General features: G+C 41.0%; 1 protein-coding gene across 6 annotated transcripts in view; it reads right to left on the reverse strand.

Moving 5' to 3' along the window:
• The window catches only part of CACNB4 (calcium voltage-gated channel auxiliary subunit beta 4), a 272,128-nt gene that overhangs the window by 42,552 nt on the left and 215,228 nt on the right, over positions 1-14,348 (reverse strand). For 5 of the 6 annotated variants that reach the window (XM_009237708.4, XM_063712804.1, XM_009237707.4 and 2 more), the window contains 3 exons: positions 8,259-8,378; positions 5,822-5,944; positions 1,516-1,646 (listed from right to left, as the gene is read on the reverse strand). In XM_009237708.4, the coding sequence (XP_009235983.2) occupies positions 1,516-1,646; positions 5,822-5,944; positions 8,259-8,378 (374 nt within the window). Of the gene's footprint in view, positions 1-1,515; positions 1,647-5,821; positions 5,945-8,258; positions 8,379-14,348 lie in introns of those variants that run through there. The other variant, XM_054548872.2, reaches the window with a different exon arrangement.

Here is a 14,348-nt window from a genome sequence, read left to right on the forward strand (position 1 = left end):
GGGACTGGTGAGAGGTGACTGGACCATGGGGGCGGTCCCTCATGATTGGTTTGGCACCATTTCCTCATGCTGTTCCTGTGACAATGAGTGAGTTATAGTGAGATCTGATTGTTTAAAAGTGTGTGGCACCTCCCCGTCTCTTCCTCCTGCTCCAGGCATGTAAGACACCTGCTCCTGCTTTGCCTTCTGCTACCAGTAAAATCTCCCTGAGACCTCCCCAGAAGCAGATGCTGCCATGCTTCCTGTACAGTCTACAGAACCGTGACAATTAAAGCTCTTTTCTTCATAAGTTATCCAGTTTTATAGAAGTGTGAGAATAGGCCAGGCACGGTGGCTCACACTTCTAATCCCAACACTTTGGGAGGCCGAGGCAGGCAAATCACGAGGTCAAGAGTTCGAGACCAGCCTGACCAATATGATGAAACCCCACCTCTACCAAAGATACAAAAATTAGCCAGGCGCAATGGTGCGTGCCTGTAATCCCAGCTACTCAGGAGGCTGAGTCAGGAGAATCGCTTGAACCTGGGAGGCGGAGGTTGCAGTGAGCCAAAATTGCGCCAGTGCACTCCAGCCTGGGTGACAGAGCAAGACTCTAAGAAAAAAAAAAAAAGTATGAGAACAGACTAATACAAGGGACAAGAGGGATTAATATTAATAATAGTATTGGCAAGTTATATGCTAAAAAAGATTGATAATTAAAAGTGGGGTAACTATACTTTTGTGATCCCCTATTACTGTTGGAGTGGTTCTTATTATGACAAAGGTAGGCGCCTAAAGAACACAGGAGTTTTTTGAAATAGAAAAGCATTCAACAGAAAACAGAGGTTGAGGGTCAAGAGAAAGAGCTGCTTCTATTTTAGAACTTTCAAAAAATTGTAACACATATCAAATCAATGCTTCAGTGCACGCTGCGACACAATACATGCAGACTCAGGATGATTTGGTTTCTCTTCTCTCAAGCTGTGCTTGTTTTCCTGGGACCTTTAAATACCTGCACTCTGAGATCTACATGCCTACTTCAGTAGCTCACTAGAGGCTGATTCACCTGAAGCTGTCTTCACCCAAATACCAGGAGACAAGAGATGCCACAAAAAGCCTGGGGTGGAGAAGGTACTATCAGTGCCGGGACCTGCAGATACCATCACATTTTGTGCCCACTTAAGGGAGAGTCTCTGTAAGCGAACCAAGAGGAGCCATACTGCTGGTTCAGGTCAGCTCCCACTCACTGTGTGGAGAAAGAATGCCCGAAGTGACTCTCCTAGAGGAAAGCTTGGGTTCCAAGGAGGGCTTGCTGAGGCCACAGAAAACAGTCTCTGCCATGGAATTCATACGGTCTCTGGTGGTGTTAGGCTTCAGCATGCACAGAGGATAGAGAACTATCTGAAACTCTTCTGTGTCAATTTCAGAAACAACTTGCACACAGAAAAGTATCTTCTACTTTGAAAGCATACATCCTTGAAAATATCACCCAATTTTCTGACCAAAAAAAAGCGCAAAGAAAAGATGGGAACATACCCTCCATGAAAACGTCCTCTTTTTTGTTCTTGCTGAATCCGTATGTTCTCCAATCTGAGTGGGCTTGGAATGAAGCCAATTTCACAGCCCTCTTTCACTAGCCTTCCTATCCACCAATCATTGTTATATTTCTGGAATTCAGAAGTAAAATTGCTATCAATAGTAATTCACTTATCTTCATATGTTGTTTATTAATCTTAGGGGACAAGAAGAATAAAATGCTATTTATATGATATTATATACTATATTTTATATAAACTATATTTTATATGTATATGTGTTTACACTATATTTTATATACTATACTATATACTATATCTTATATAAACTATACTATATTATAGTATACTATACTATATTTTATATAAACTATATTGTATATGTATATACTTGTGTATATATCTATATATCTATACTATATTTTATATAAACTATATTGTATATGTATGTATATATACCTATACTATATATTATATAAAGTATATTGTATATGTATATGTGCATGTGTATATATATCTATATATATACATATATAGATATATATCTGAGGTAGATTCATAGACTAAAGCAGGGTTCTGCAAACTTTTTCTGTAAAGGTCCAAGTAGTAAATATTTTAGGCTTTGCAGACCACGTGGTCTCTGTTACAATTAGTTGAATCTGCTGTCTTTGTGTGAAAGCAGCCACAGACAAACATCAACAAGTGAGCACAGCTGTGTTTCAATAAAACTTTTCTTTACAAAAAAGGCAATGGGTCAGACTGGACCTGTGGGCTATAGTTTGTGAACCCCTGGACTAATGTCTGGTCCTAACTTTTGGATTCTTTTGGTCTTTGTCAAGAAGCTCTAACCAATTCTTAAAGAACATTTTACAAGGATAAATATGCACCAGTGTAACTGGAACTCTTGAAGGCAAGACAGATATATCTGAGATGAAATACATTTCATAGTCCATAATTTGTCAAAAGCTTTCAGTTAAAAATTCCATGATACTATCTGCAGTCTAATCTCACTGGGGAAGAGTCATGATCTTTCATATATAGATTTGCAAACTAAGGTCCATCTTACTACTTGAAGAAAAAGATGCCTACTCTTACAAAGTCTGAGCATATTATATATTTGTATGTGAAATTTTGCAAGTAACTTCCAAACACTCTGAAGCCCAAGAGGAACTCCAGAATTTCCATTTAAGTTAAGTTCCATGACATGTAAACTCAAGACCCAAGTCTATGAGAAGGCTTCAACCAGTGTGGGGTGAGAGTCTGTCAATGTGGGCTTATTTGGTGGATTGGCAAAATTGCATTTCTAACTACACATTTGCTGAATTATACAGCAGAAAGCAATTTAGTTCAAGCTCCCTGCCTCAAGGAAAGGTTTCAGCTAGGTCACTTCTACGAAATAGATATAAGCTCTATTGTTTAAACTCTCTGGAGATGATTCTAAAAACTTCCTTTACTGTTTTTACCAGTGTTGGGCAAGATAATTCTCTCCTATTTTGACCCAAAATATATCTATTTATAAACACATATTTTTTTCAAAATGTAACAATGATATGTAGTATATTTTGCTGAGCTCATAGAAAAGTAAAATTTATATATATGTGTGTATATTATATATATATATATATATGATTCTGATACATTATGAAGGAAGAATGGAAGGTTTCATTGAATAATCACACCATGAAGTTCTGGGTAAACTTTAAATTATTCTGAGTAACAGCTTCACACTCATGAGAAATATGGTCTGGTAAGAATTTGGCCTTTGTTATGCACACAGCTTCTCCATGCATACTATATGAGTGGCATATAGTATGAGATTGCATTGAAATAAATGTAAATTGAGGGCTGGGCATGGTGGCACATTCCTGTAATCCCAGCACTTTTGGAGGCTGAGGTAAGAGGATCAGTTGAGGCCAGGAGTTTGAAATCAGCCAGGGTAACATAGCAAGACCCCGTCTACACACACACACACACACACACACACACACACACACACAATTAGCTGGGTATAGTAGTGCACCTGTAGTCCTAGTGTACTACACAATTAGCTAGTGTAGTGTACTACACCATTAGCTAGCTATACAATTAGCTAGTGTAGTGTACTACACAATTAGGTAGTATAGTAGTGTACTACTAATTACCTAGTGTACTATACAATTAGCTAGTGTAGTGTACTACACCATTAGCTAGTATAGTAGTGTACTACTAATTACCTAGTGTACTACACAATTAGCTAGTGTAGTGCACTATACTAGACTACACAATTAGCTGGGTGTAGTAGTGCACCTGTAGTCCTAGCTACTTGGGAGGCTGAGGCTGAGATGGGAGGATCACTTGAGCCCAGGAGTTCAAGACTGCAGTGAGCTGTGATTGCATCACTGCACTCGAGCCTGGAAAACAGAGCGAGACCCTGTCTCCAAAAAAAATAAAAAAGAAAAGAAAAGAAAAAAATGTGAATTGACCTGATATAAAACCTTGAACAATCTAGGTCTTAGTTGTTTTTCCCCACTTTCCTGTCTTTTAGTATAACAGGCCTAAAATAATAGGTCTGTTTATTTTGGAATTAACAAAGGGCAAAGGGACCCTTTTAGAATCTTGGGTGCATAGGTCTGGAATTTAAATTTTACTGTGTTGAGGACAAAACAGACCATGAGTCATAGTTTCCTAGGGCTTAAGTTACTTCCTGAAATGAAGTGGCATAGCCCACTGGAGCACTCATTTGTTAAATGGCACCCAAATGACTTTAAAGGGCTTGCTGAAATGGTTAATTCAACCTCCCAAAATGTTTTAACTTAGTTCTAGGAAAGAGCGAAAGCGCAGTGAGAATCTGACTCAGGGGGAATGAGTTTTTTGAGTTACTTGGGAGAAAGTCACTATGTAAAATCAAGAGCTTAATTTGATCATCATTTGGCTTATGTGACAAGCATAGTTGTAGCTTTTCTCTGCATTTAAGCTTTTTTTTTTTAATTACTGAGAAAGTACTTAACATGGTGCATAATAGATGGCCTTCTAAGTGATGGATGAGAGGAAAGGCTATAACTTGATTATAGAAATGTGTTCATTTGTGTTGATGTTCTGGGAACTTGTGCCAGCTCTCTACAGAGGTCACCTCGGTGTTGTTCCAACCCTTCTCTATTTGGATTTCCCTAAAATGATTAGCACTTTCTATTTCAAAGATGTTTTCTTATCTGATAATTTCAAGACATGAAAACAAGTGGCTCTGGTCCACATAAGATTACCAGCTCAATGTCACATCAAACTGCCAGACTGAAGAGAAAATCACTGATCAACAAGCACATAGCTCAAACAGCAGCCAGGACAAATTGAGACATTGATACAATGCAGGAAAGCAATCAAATACAAGGTTGGAATGTTGGTGTGAGTGAATGTGCATGTCACATGTAAGAACATCTCTTACCTTTTCAAGTGCTGCTTCTCCTTGGACACAGTGGGTGTTAGCAACTAATGAATATGGCTTGGGCATTTTTGATGGAAATGGTGAGACATAATCAACTTAACCATTCAGATGCCAGGGCACATGTTTCAGGTCAAGAGTTCTGGTCTTCTAGACAAATGTAGACATCCTCACCTCATGTACCATCAAGAAAGTAGAGGCCATGGTTGAAGTTGATGGGTCCTCAGTTTCCTATTCCCAAGGCCCTGAAGTGTCTGTGCCTGCACTCATCTTTTCCCTGCATGTCACAATGAATTAGCATTCTTCTTTCTATCAAAGGTCTGTCCCTCCACTAGGGGTCTTGGATCCCACCCTTCTTGGCTACTCAAACACTTTACCCTTTTGCCTTTCTGTTTCCCAGAGTCCTCTGCCCTTTTCTTAGCTGTAAATCTTTCTTTGAATGATTATACACTCTAGTGTTGGTTCCATGGTCAAGGTGCACAGGACTATAGTCTACATGTCTATAATTACAACATCCCCTGTAAACAGTCCCTTCTGGGTAGGTGCCATGCCACCAAACTTACATTTTCCTAAGTTGGATCCATACATTTATGGCTCTGCAGTCACAGAAGGGGATTTAAAGGTGCCCAGAGGACCATAGAGGTCTGTCAGAAATCCATGCTATAATTTTAAGGTTGACTGTGATTTAATGTTGTCAGTGTGTGATAATGCAAGCAATGATCTCAGACTTCTCAATCTTAATGAGAATGACTAGATTTGGAAGGCTCAGGAAATTAAATGAGGTACTGCACTGGCAGCTCCTTGGGTCTCCTCTCTGGCTAGTTTGGCTCAGAGCTGATTCCTAGCTTCAGCTTTTTGGCAGATGAAGGGATGCAGTATGTTCTACATTTACCTCTTTAATATGTAGAAAGTCTTTAGCATCAAAGGAAATAGCTGTGCTTGGAACAGGCACATCCTCGTCCAGGGCGCCGCAGTAGCTCACATTTGTCTTCACGGCAAATGCTACAGGTTTGGACTAGGGACAGAACCATGGAATAAGGAATGAGGAAGGGAGGAGAGAGGAGCATTTTTCATATTGAAACTCTGATAGTACCAGGTAGTGAGAAATAACTTTCCAAAGAGGGATCTCAAATGAGTTTTACATTCTCAGGCAATATCAAGAAACCTGCAGAGATGACTCTGAAAATGATTTGGTCCTATCAGCCCAACCATTTTTCCTCTCCTGCAATACTTTCCAATATTCCAAATTTTAAAATGTGCTCTAAAGTATTAAGGAGGATAGACAAAGGCGGGGGAGGACAGTCTCTTCTCTAATCTTAAAATCTGTGTTTATTTTAAATGATAACCAATACCTTCTTACCTTGGAATGCAGGAAATGTGTGCAAGATCTTTTTAAAAAGAAAAAAAAAGGGTGGGAAGAGGATAAAATAGTATTTTTTAAATAGTCCAGATCTGAAAACATGTGGGATTCCATACAACAGAATATCTGGTCCTGCCAGGGAAAAGAAGGGTTAGTCAGCGTCAAAGCTGATGGGCAGGGCTCTTCACAGATCAACTTCTCTCTAGCTAACAAAGCTGGTTTTGAAACTCTTTTTACACAAATGCCTCTCAGCAAAGTGCTCTCAGGCTGGCACAGCCCTGTGGGGACACGTAAACCACCAGCCTAAGCAAACGGTGCTGCCACCCAAATTTGGGTGACCACACTGGCCACAAAACAGATTCTGAAAGAAAATTTTATAACAAAAATTAGCCACAGTGAGACACAAGATTCCTGATATTCTGAGCTGCTTTGTTACCAGCTTATGTATCTGTGCTGGGAATCTGACTGGGGAACAGCAGCTAAGGCTGAAACCTCACTGACGTCCCTTCACATGTACTGCAAGAAAAGCCCCTTCCACCAACAGAGCACAGACATCATAGGTGTTGAGGCAAATGAAGACACCTAATTTGACTGCATCATTCTCCTCCCACCTTTTTTTTTTTTTTTTTTTTTTTTTGAGACGGAGTCTCACCCTGTTGCCGAGGCTGGAATGCAATGGCGTGATCTCAGCTGACTGCAACTTCTGCCTCCTGGGTTCAAGTGATTCTCTTGCCTCAGCCTCCCGAATAGCTGGGATTACAGGTGCACACCACCACGCCCAGCTATTTTTTGTGTATTTAGTAGAGGTGGGGTTTCACCATGTTGGCCAGGCTGGTTTCTAACTCCTGACCTCATGATCTGCCTGCCTTGGCCTCCCAAAGTGCTGGGATTACAGGCGTAAGCCACTGCACCCGGCCCCTCTTTTTTTTTGGTAGGGTTTTGCTCTGTTGCCCAGGCTGGAGTGCACTGGTGTGATCTCAGCTCACTGCAGCCTTTATTTCCTGGGCCTAGGTAATCCTCCCACCTTAGCCTCCCAAGTAGCTGGAATTACAGGTGTGAGCCACCATGCACAGCCTCTCCCCTCTAAATATTTTACAATAAAAATAGAAAAGGGAAGGAATTCACTTTATTTGGGCTTCTGTTCTTTCTTCTTCTAAAAATCAGAAGACTGAACCAATATACCTTAGGAGTTTGTCACGTAGGGCGAGAGTACAGACTGGCCATGACCTTGTCTTATATTTTGCTATTGTGCATAAAATTTCATTGGACAAAAGGGGTCGTGCTTCAAAAAATCAAAAAACAAACAAACAAAATGAAGTTGGAAGCACATGGAATGGGAGATCCCTAGTGACTGTTCTGGTTCTAACTTTCAACCATGCAGTTGGTTCCTTGCTGCTTCCTGTGGATGCAGCGATTTCTATGGAGGCCTCTTCTTGTGGAATATCTGAAGGTCTGTTTTGGCAATGGCCTTTATTGCTCGTCTTTGCTGCACTTCTCAGAGTTGTTCAAAGTCCTGAACTTCACACTGAACTTGAGGTGGGATACTGAAAGCGAGAGAGAAAAGTAGAGAAACAAACAGGGCGATCCACAGAGCAACAGCACACGTGTGGCCAGTAATAAAGGCTGAAGTAATGGATGAGGAGGGGCCAGGAATAGGCAGGGCGAGCTGGTACCTGGGGGGCTCTCCGCCAACACTGGGCATGGGAGGCTTGATATTGCTAAGTTGGAAGACGACCAACAATTCACCACCAAACCAAATACAAAAAGGTGAAGGTTCTGAGGAAATGCCTCTTTGGAGATGTTACTAACCTCACTTAGAGGTGAAAGGATCAGAGAGCTTCCCAATCTGGAGCCTGGTTAGAATAATCACAAAATGATTATTCCAGAAATGTGTGAGGTAAGGGAAGAGCAGCTGGTAGCCACTGAGCAACGACCCACTTTTGAGCCAAAGAGAGGGAAACAGAGTCACCTTTGCTCTCTCAAGCTGGATAGCTGCTTGCTGTTCTCTCTCCTGTCGAATTGCTTCCCGGTCCTCTTCCAAAGAGACATCGGAGTCAGACGGCCTGCTTGTGTAGGAATCCGCTGAACCCTGGCAAAGAAAACAGAATGGTTTCAGATGATGTGTAGCTTCTTAAATTGTCACATCCATAACAGTATCCTGGGGCGAGTTCTTTTCATTTGCCTAAAATTTGATGCACACACTCCATGCCTTATTGCAGATATAAATTTAGATGGCAGAATATAGTTAAGTGTCTGAGTTATTTGGAAAGTAGCAATGTTGTGAAGAAAAATATTTTGACTAGATTAAGTGCTAGGAAGTAAACTGCAATGAAAATTATGTGATACTCAGCACCAATTCTTCTTGTTTTGTGCTATATTAAGCCCATATCACTTGTGAAATGTTAGTTTTCACCCATCTTCTCTTTTGCATATATATCTAAAGGAAAAAGAGACTCAGCTTATTACAGAAGATAAATCCTAACTGTAACTGGGCTATGGGTCATCTATTTGTGTAAGATTTCAATATAGTAAAGCATCATCTTACATGAGTAAAATGCTTTCCCAGTTTCAATGTCAACACTATTGAACTCTTTCACTACTAAAACTTCAATCATTGTCCTGCAGCAGCCCAGACATGGTCAACAAGAACACTGAGCAGAAAAACAACCTTGAGGATGAAAACAGGGATGTTCTCAGTTGAAGCCCACACTAGAAGAGCTATTTAAACAGCACTGAAGGCTGGGTGCAGTGGCTCACACCTGTAATCCCAGCACTTTGGGAGGCCAAGGTGGGTGGATCACAAGATCAGGAGTTTGAGACCAGCCTGGCTAACATGGTGAAACCCCATCTCTACTAAAAATATAAAAACTAGCTGGGTGTGGTGGCGGGTGACTGTAATCCCAGCTACTCGGGAGGCTGAGGCAGGAAAATCACTTGAACCCGGGAGGCAAAGGTTGCAGTGAGCCGAGACGGCACCATTGCACTCCAGCCTGCATGACACAGCTAGACTCCATCTCAAAAAAAAAAAAAAAAAAAGGCCTGGTGCGGTGGCTCACGCCTGTAATCTCAGCACTTTGGGAGGCCGAGGCGGGTGGATCACGAGGTCAGGAGTTCAAGACCAGCCTGGCTAACACGGTGAAACTCTGTCTCTACTAAAAATACAAAAAAAAAAAAATTAGCCAGGTGTGGTGGTGGGCACCTGTAGTCCCAGCTACTTGGGAGGCTGAGGCAGGAGAATGGCGTGAACCCGGGAGGCGGAGCTTGCAGTGAGCCGAGATTGCACCACTGCACCCCAGCCTGGGCAACAGAGCAAGACTCCGTCTCAAAAAAAAAAAAAAGTACTGAAATCCAGTCTGACTGATGTGGCCAAGTTAAAAAGTCAACCCCCTCCTTGCCTCCCCCCACCTCCCCCGCAAAAAACCCTGGAGGTTTGTCTTATGGCTGCTACAGGAACATCATCCTTACAGTTTCCTTAAGCTGGCATTAAAAGTTGATATTTGCATAGATGGTAACATTTACACAGCAGAGGCATTGGGAAGACTGGTGTATTTGATTATGTTTCATAAATCATGCGCAGGTTTTGAAAAACATAGACCTATCCATACGGCTGAGAGTCTGCTGTCCACTGGGGGGTGGGGGGGAAAGCTTTAAGAAATAGTTGACTGCTGAACCTGGTCCTTTGAAAGTTCTTCTACATGTAGAAATGTTTATTTGTGAATTTGTTGCCTTTAAGGGCAACTTTGTCTCTCAGTAGAGGCCATCATTCTAGCAAGGGTGGCATAGATTTTCCCGGCAACCTAGAACAAGAACTCCTGGTTAGCGGTTTTATCAGAGTGCCCAGTGAAGTCCTGGTTCTAAATTTTGCCTCTGCAACATACTGCAGAAAACTTTATAGAAGTTACTGGACCACTCTGAGACAGTCTTCTTGTCTATTAAAGAGAGACACTGCCTACTTCACAGGATTAAATGGAACAAGATATAATGAGCAGTAATATTTACTGAGTTCTTGCTATCACACCAGCATGGGCTAGATGTTTTGGACACTTTATCTCACTGAATCCTTGCATCAGTGGGAAGGCTGAGATTCAAACGCAGGTAGTTCAGTCTTAGAGCCAGCAGATTCACATCTCACACTGAGCTGCATTTGACATTAAAATACCTACTCCAGGACCTGGCACATAATAGGCACACAATAAATCAACTTTTCATCCTCATTTCCTAGTGCTGACATTTTCACATCGATAAAAACAAAAAGCATTAATTTCTCAACGATTATATATGCACAATAACCCATCTTGAAATGTAGCCATTAAACATTGCATAGAAAATGTACTATAAACCTGATAACTGCAATGTGTCCAAATCCATGTACTTTATATAGTGCTTCTGAAAGTGCCCTTTATAGAGGAATGTATTTGTTAACCGAATTATAATCAAATTCCTCTGTACAAATCTACTAGGGAAAAACTTTGGATCTACAAAACGAATAAGTGCAGGGTGGCTGTTTCACAGACGTATTCATTGCCTAAAAAGAGAGCTATCTTGAAGTCCTTTAAAGCAGAGAGTTCTCTCAGAACACATCTTTTGTCTGAATTTAGGTATACCTGCATAAAATCCAGAGTAAGAGGAAAAAAAATACCAACAATGTTTCAATTTTTATTTATTTATTTATTTATTTATTTTTATAGAGATAGGGCCTTGTCATGTTGCCCAGGCTGGTCTCAAACTCCTAGGCTCAGGTGATCTTCCTGCCTCGGCCTCCCAAAGTGCTGGGATTACAGGTGTGAACCGCTGTGCCTGACCCAGTGTTTCTAAAATATCTATGAGAACAGTTTGGAGTTAGTCCTAGGCAATGCTTTGCTGGAAATGTGATGTGTGATGAACCATTCTAAGGGAGCTGAACTGGCTGCTGTGAAGACATCGGGACCCCAAGTGAGACTATGGTACGTAAGTCAGGAAGAAGACACTTGCCTGGTTTTGAAAACATGTCCTGGGGATGGTTAGTGCCTACAGTTCACAAAAAAAGCAAGCTGCCTGCTCAGGTAGTGAGTCAAGCAGCTGAATACACACTCCACTACTGCCACTAGAAGACAGCTGATTTCCTGAAACTACCTTAACAACTTTTCAAATCCTGGGATTCAGTTATCTCTGAGTACACAAGAAGTGACTCAGGGACTCCTACAAATGAACTTTATGTTGAAATGTGAACGACACTGTAAGAATCTCAAATCTAATAAACTCTACTATGGCCAAATATGTAGAAGCAGAAGTTCCTGTTTACTCCCTGTTTCTAAGGATATTGGTAGAGGGAAAAATAAAGCACTGTGATACCCATTTTCATAATTAGTTTATATCATCACAACATTTACTTTGGTTTTTTTTTTTTAATGTCATCTACATTGCTTTGTATACGAAAAAGCAGAAGTCCAACATTCAAGAGCCCAAATGTGGCCCATAGACATGTTCTGCTGGCTTGGTACTGGCTTGGTTTCTTGTTTTTATTTATTTTTGGTTTGGTTTGGTTTATTTTGTTTCAACTAGTTGAAAGGGAGTATGAACATATCCCAGAAAAAAAGGAAGGAAAAGATAAAGGAAAGGATCTGTGTTATTTACAAAGGCACAGAGGGAAGAGCAAGTGAGCTAGAGAGGCCAGAAGGAAACTGCCTGGGCCTGACCACTGGAAGTATCCAGGAAGGGCGGTGGCCATGCGAGGCTTAGTAAGACCAGGACAGGTTGGAGAGGTGTCACCCAGATATCTGGCTAAATAGTTAATGATCAAAAAGAGAGAGAGATGGCAAGAAGGAAAGAATGTTAGATGCTAAGAGAACATAACTGAAGACATAAAGGTTACTAGGCCTGGCCAAAGCTGAAAAGACCTGATGGAAGCCCCATCAGCTTATAATTTTCTAGCATTCTATTTCATAAAACAGGTAGGAGCAAGCTACCCAATTTATCAAATGATCTAAAACTGAGCTGTTAACCCACGTGCAGGAAACATGACAGTGACTAGTCCCTCAAAAGCTCTCATGCAGACACCTCTGCAAGTCATACCATGTAGTGATAAAGTCATATTGCAGTGAGCCAAGGTCACAACACTGCACTCCAGCCTGGGTGACAGAGCCAGACCCTGTCTCAAAAAAAAAAAAAAAAAAAAGATATTTTGGTCTAGACTCTTTTTTCCCTCTTCTCGAATACAAAATGCAAAATGCAGATAGTAACACTGGAAAATCAGCTAGCTGCTGTCTTCTGAGAGAAGGAAGGTGATCTCAAGTGAAACAATGTAAGGGCTTCTTCTCATTCACACAGAGAGGGTGCATGATATCAACAGGGCAGCAGCCATGGCTGTTGGATCCAGACAGTATTGGGTTTGACACTGTCACCAGTTCTAGTTGGCTGTGAATCTTAAGCAAGTTATTTAACCTTCTGCGTCCTAATTTTCCTCCGTTAGAAAATGTAGATAATAATGTATACCTTGTAGAGTTTCCTGGTGCTTGGCTCCAGATGAAACATCATTTCTTTTTCAACATCATGGGGGAAATTCGGAAAATACCAGCAATTAAACTTTGACCCACTAATTAAAGGTTTGGCAGCTTTTTCACATTAAATTTTTGGCTGCCCTAGAGTTTTAGGATTTATATCTTGTTCTTTTTTTTTAAAAAAATAGCTTTATTGAGGTATAACTTACATACATAAAACTCACACATTTTAAGTGACAATTCAATGATTTTTAATAAATTTACAGAACACAATTTATACTACAGTCTAATAGAACATTTCCAATACCTCAAAAGAAACCTTGTGCCTATTTGCAGCCATTCTCCATTCCCAGCTCAGGACTAGGCATCTACTTACTTATCTTGTCCTTTTAAAACTGAAACAGACTTTCTCATTGTATGAGTAATTTTAGTATTTAGGCAAATCGTTAAATTATAGCAAGGAGAAGCAAGGGTCTACAAAGGTTTGATTTTAAAATGCAACCAGGCTGGGCATGGTAGCTCATGCCTGAAATCCCAGCACTTTGGGAGGCTGAGGCAGGAGAATTGCTTGAGCCCAGGAGTTTGAGACCAGCCTAGGTCACATAGTAAGGCCCCATATCCACAAAAAATAAATGGAAAAAAAAATTAGGCATGATAGTGTGTACTTATAGCCCCACTACTTGGGAGGCTGAGGTGGGAGGACTGCTTGAGCCTGGGAGGTCGAGGCTCCAGTGAGCCATGATGATGCCACAGCACTCTGCCTGAAACACAGAACAAGACCCTGTCTCAAAAAAATAAATAAATAAGATACAATGTGATCATACTGGAACAGAATCTTGCCACTGTTGGAAGTGCTGGGCTTCCTAGTCCAATAATCTCAGTCTCCCACAACCTAGCTTAGCTGTCCATTCACAGAACACTGACCATCAGTCAGATACTGGAGTGGCCACTACATGAAAGAGAACTGCTTATTTTTCTGGGGATTCTTGCCTCATCTGCAAAATAAGAATGAAGTCCTTCTTTGGGATAGATTTGGGAATCAATAAGACAACACATGTACAACATAGTGTACAAGAGTAATGCTGATACAACTAAACCAGTGCTGTCCAATGGAACTTTTACTGTAATGATGGACATGGACGCTGTCTAATATGGCAGCCACAAGCCACATGTGGTTATTGAGCACTTGAAATGTGACTACAGAGACTACTATGCTGAATTTTTAATTTAATTTTTAGAATTTTAAACTGTTACTGCCTTTTAATTATTTTAAATTTAAATTCTACCTGTAGCTAGTGGCTACCATATTGGGCTGTGCGGTAGTAGACGTTCAAAATGTCGGTTTCCCTTCTGGATCAGATAAACGAACGCTAATCTTGGTGTAAATTTGGCATTTTAAGAGTTGCATTGGGCCAGGTGTGGTGGCTCATGCCTGTAATCCCAGCACTTTGGGAGGCTGAGGCAGAAGGATCACCTGAGGTCAGGAGTTCAAGACCAGCCTGGCCAGTGTGGTGAAACTGTCTCTACAAAAATACAAAAATTAGCCAGGTGTGGTGGCAGATGCCTGTAATCTCAGCTGCCAG

The sequence above is a fragment of the Pongo abelii genome, chromosome 11 (assembly GCF_028885655.2).
Source record: "Pongo abelii isolate AG06213 chromosome 11, NHGRI_mPonAbe1-v2.0_pri, whole genome shotgun sequence".
Taxonomy (NCBI): domain Eukaryota; kingdom Metazoa; phylum Chordata; class Mammalia; order Primates; family Hominidae; genus Pongo; species Pongo abelii.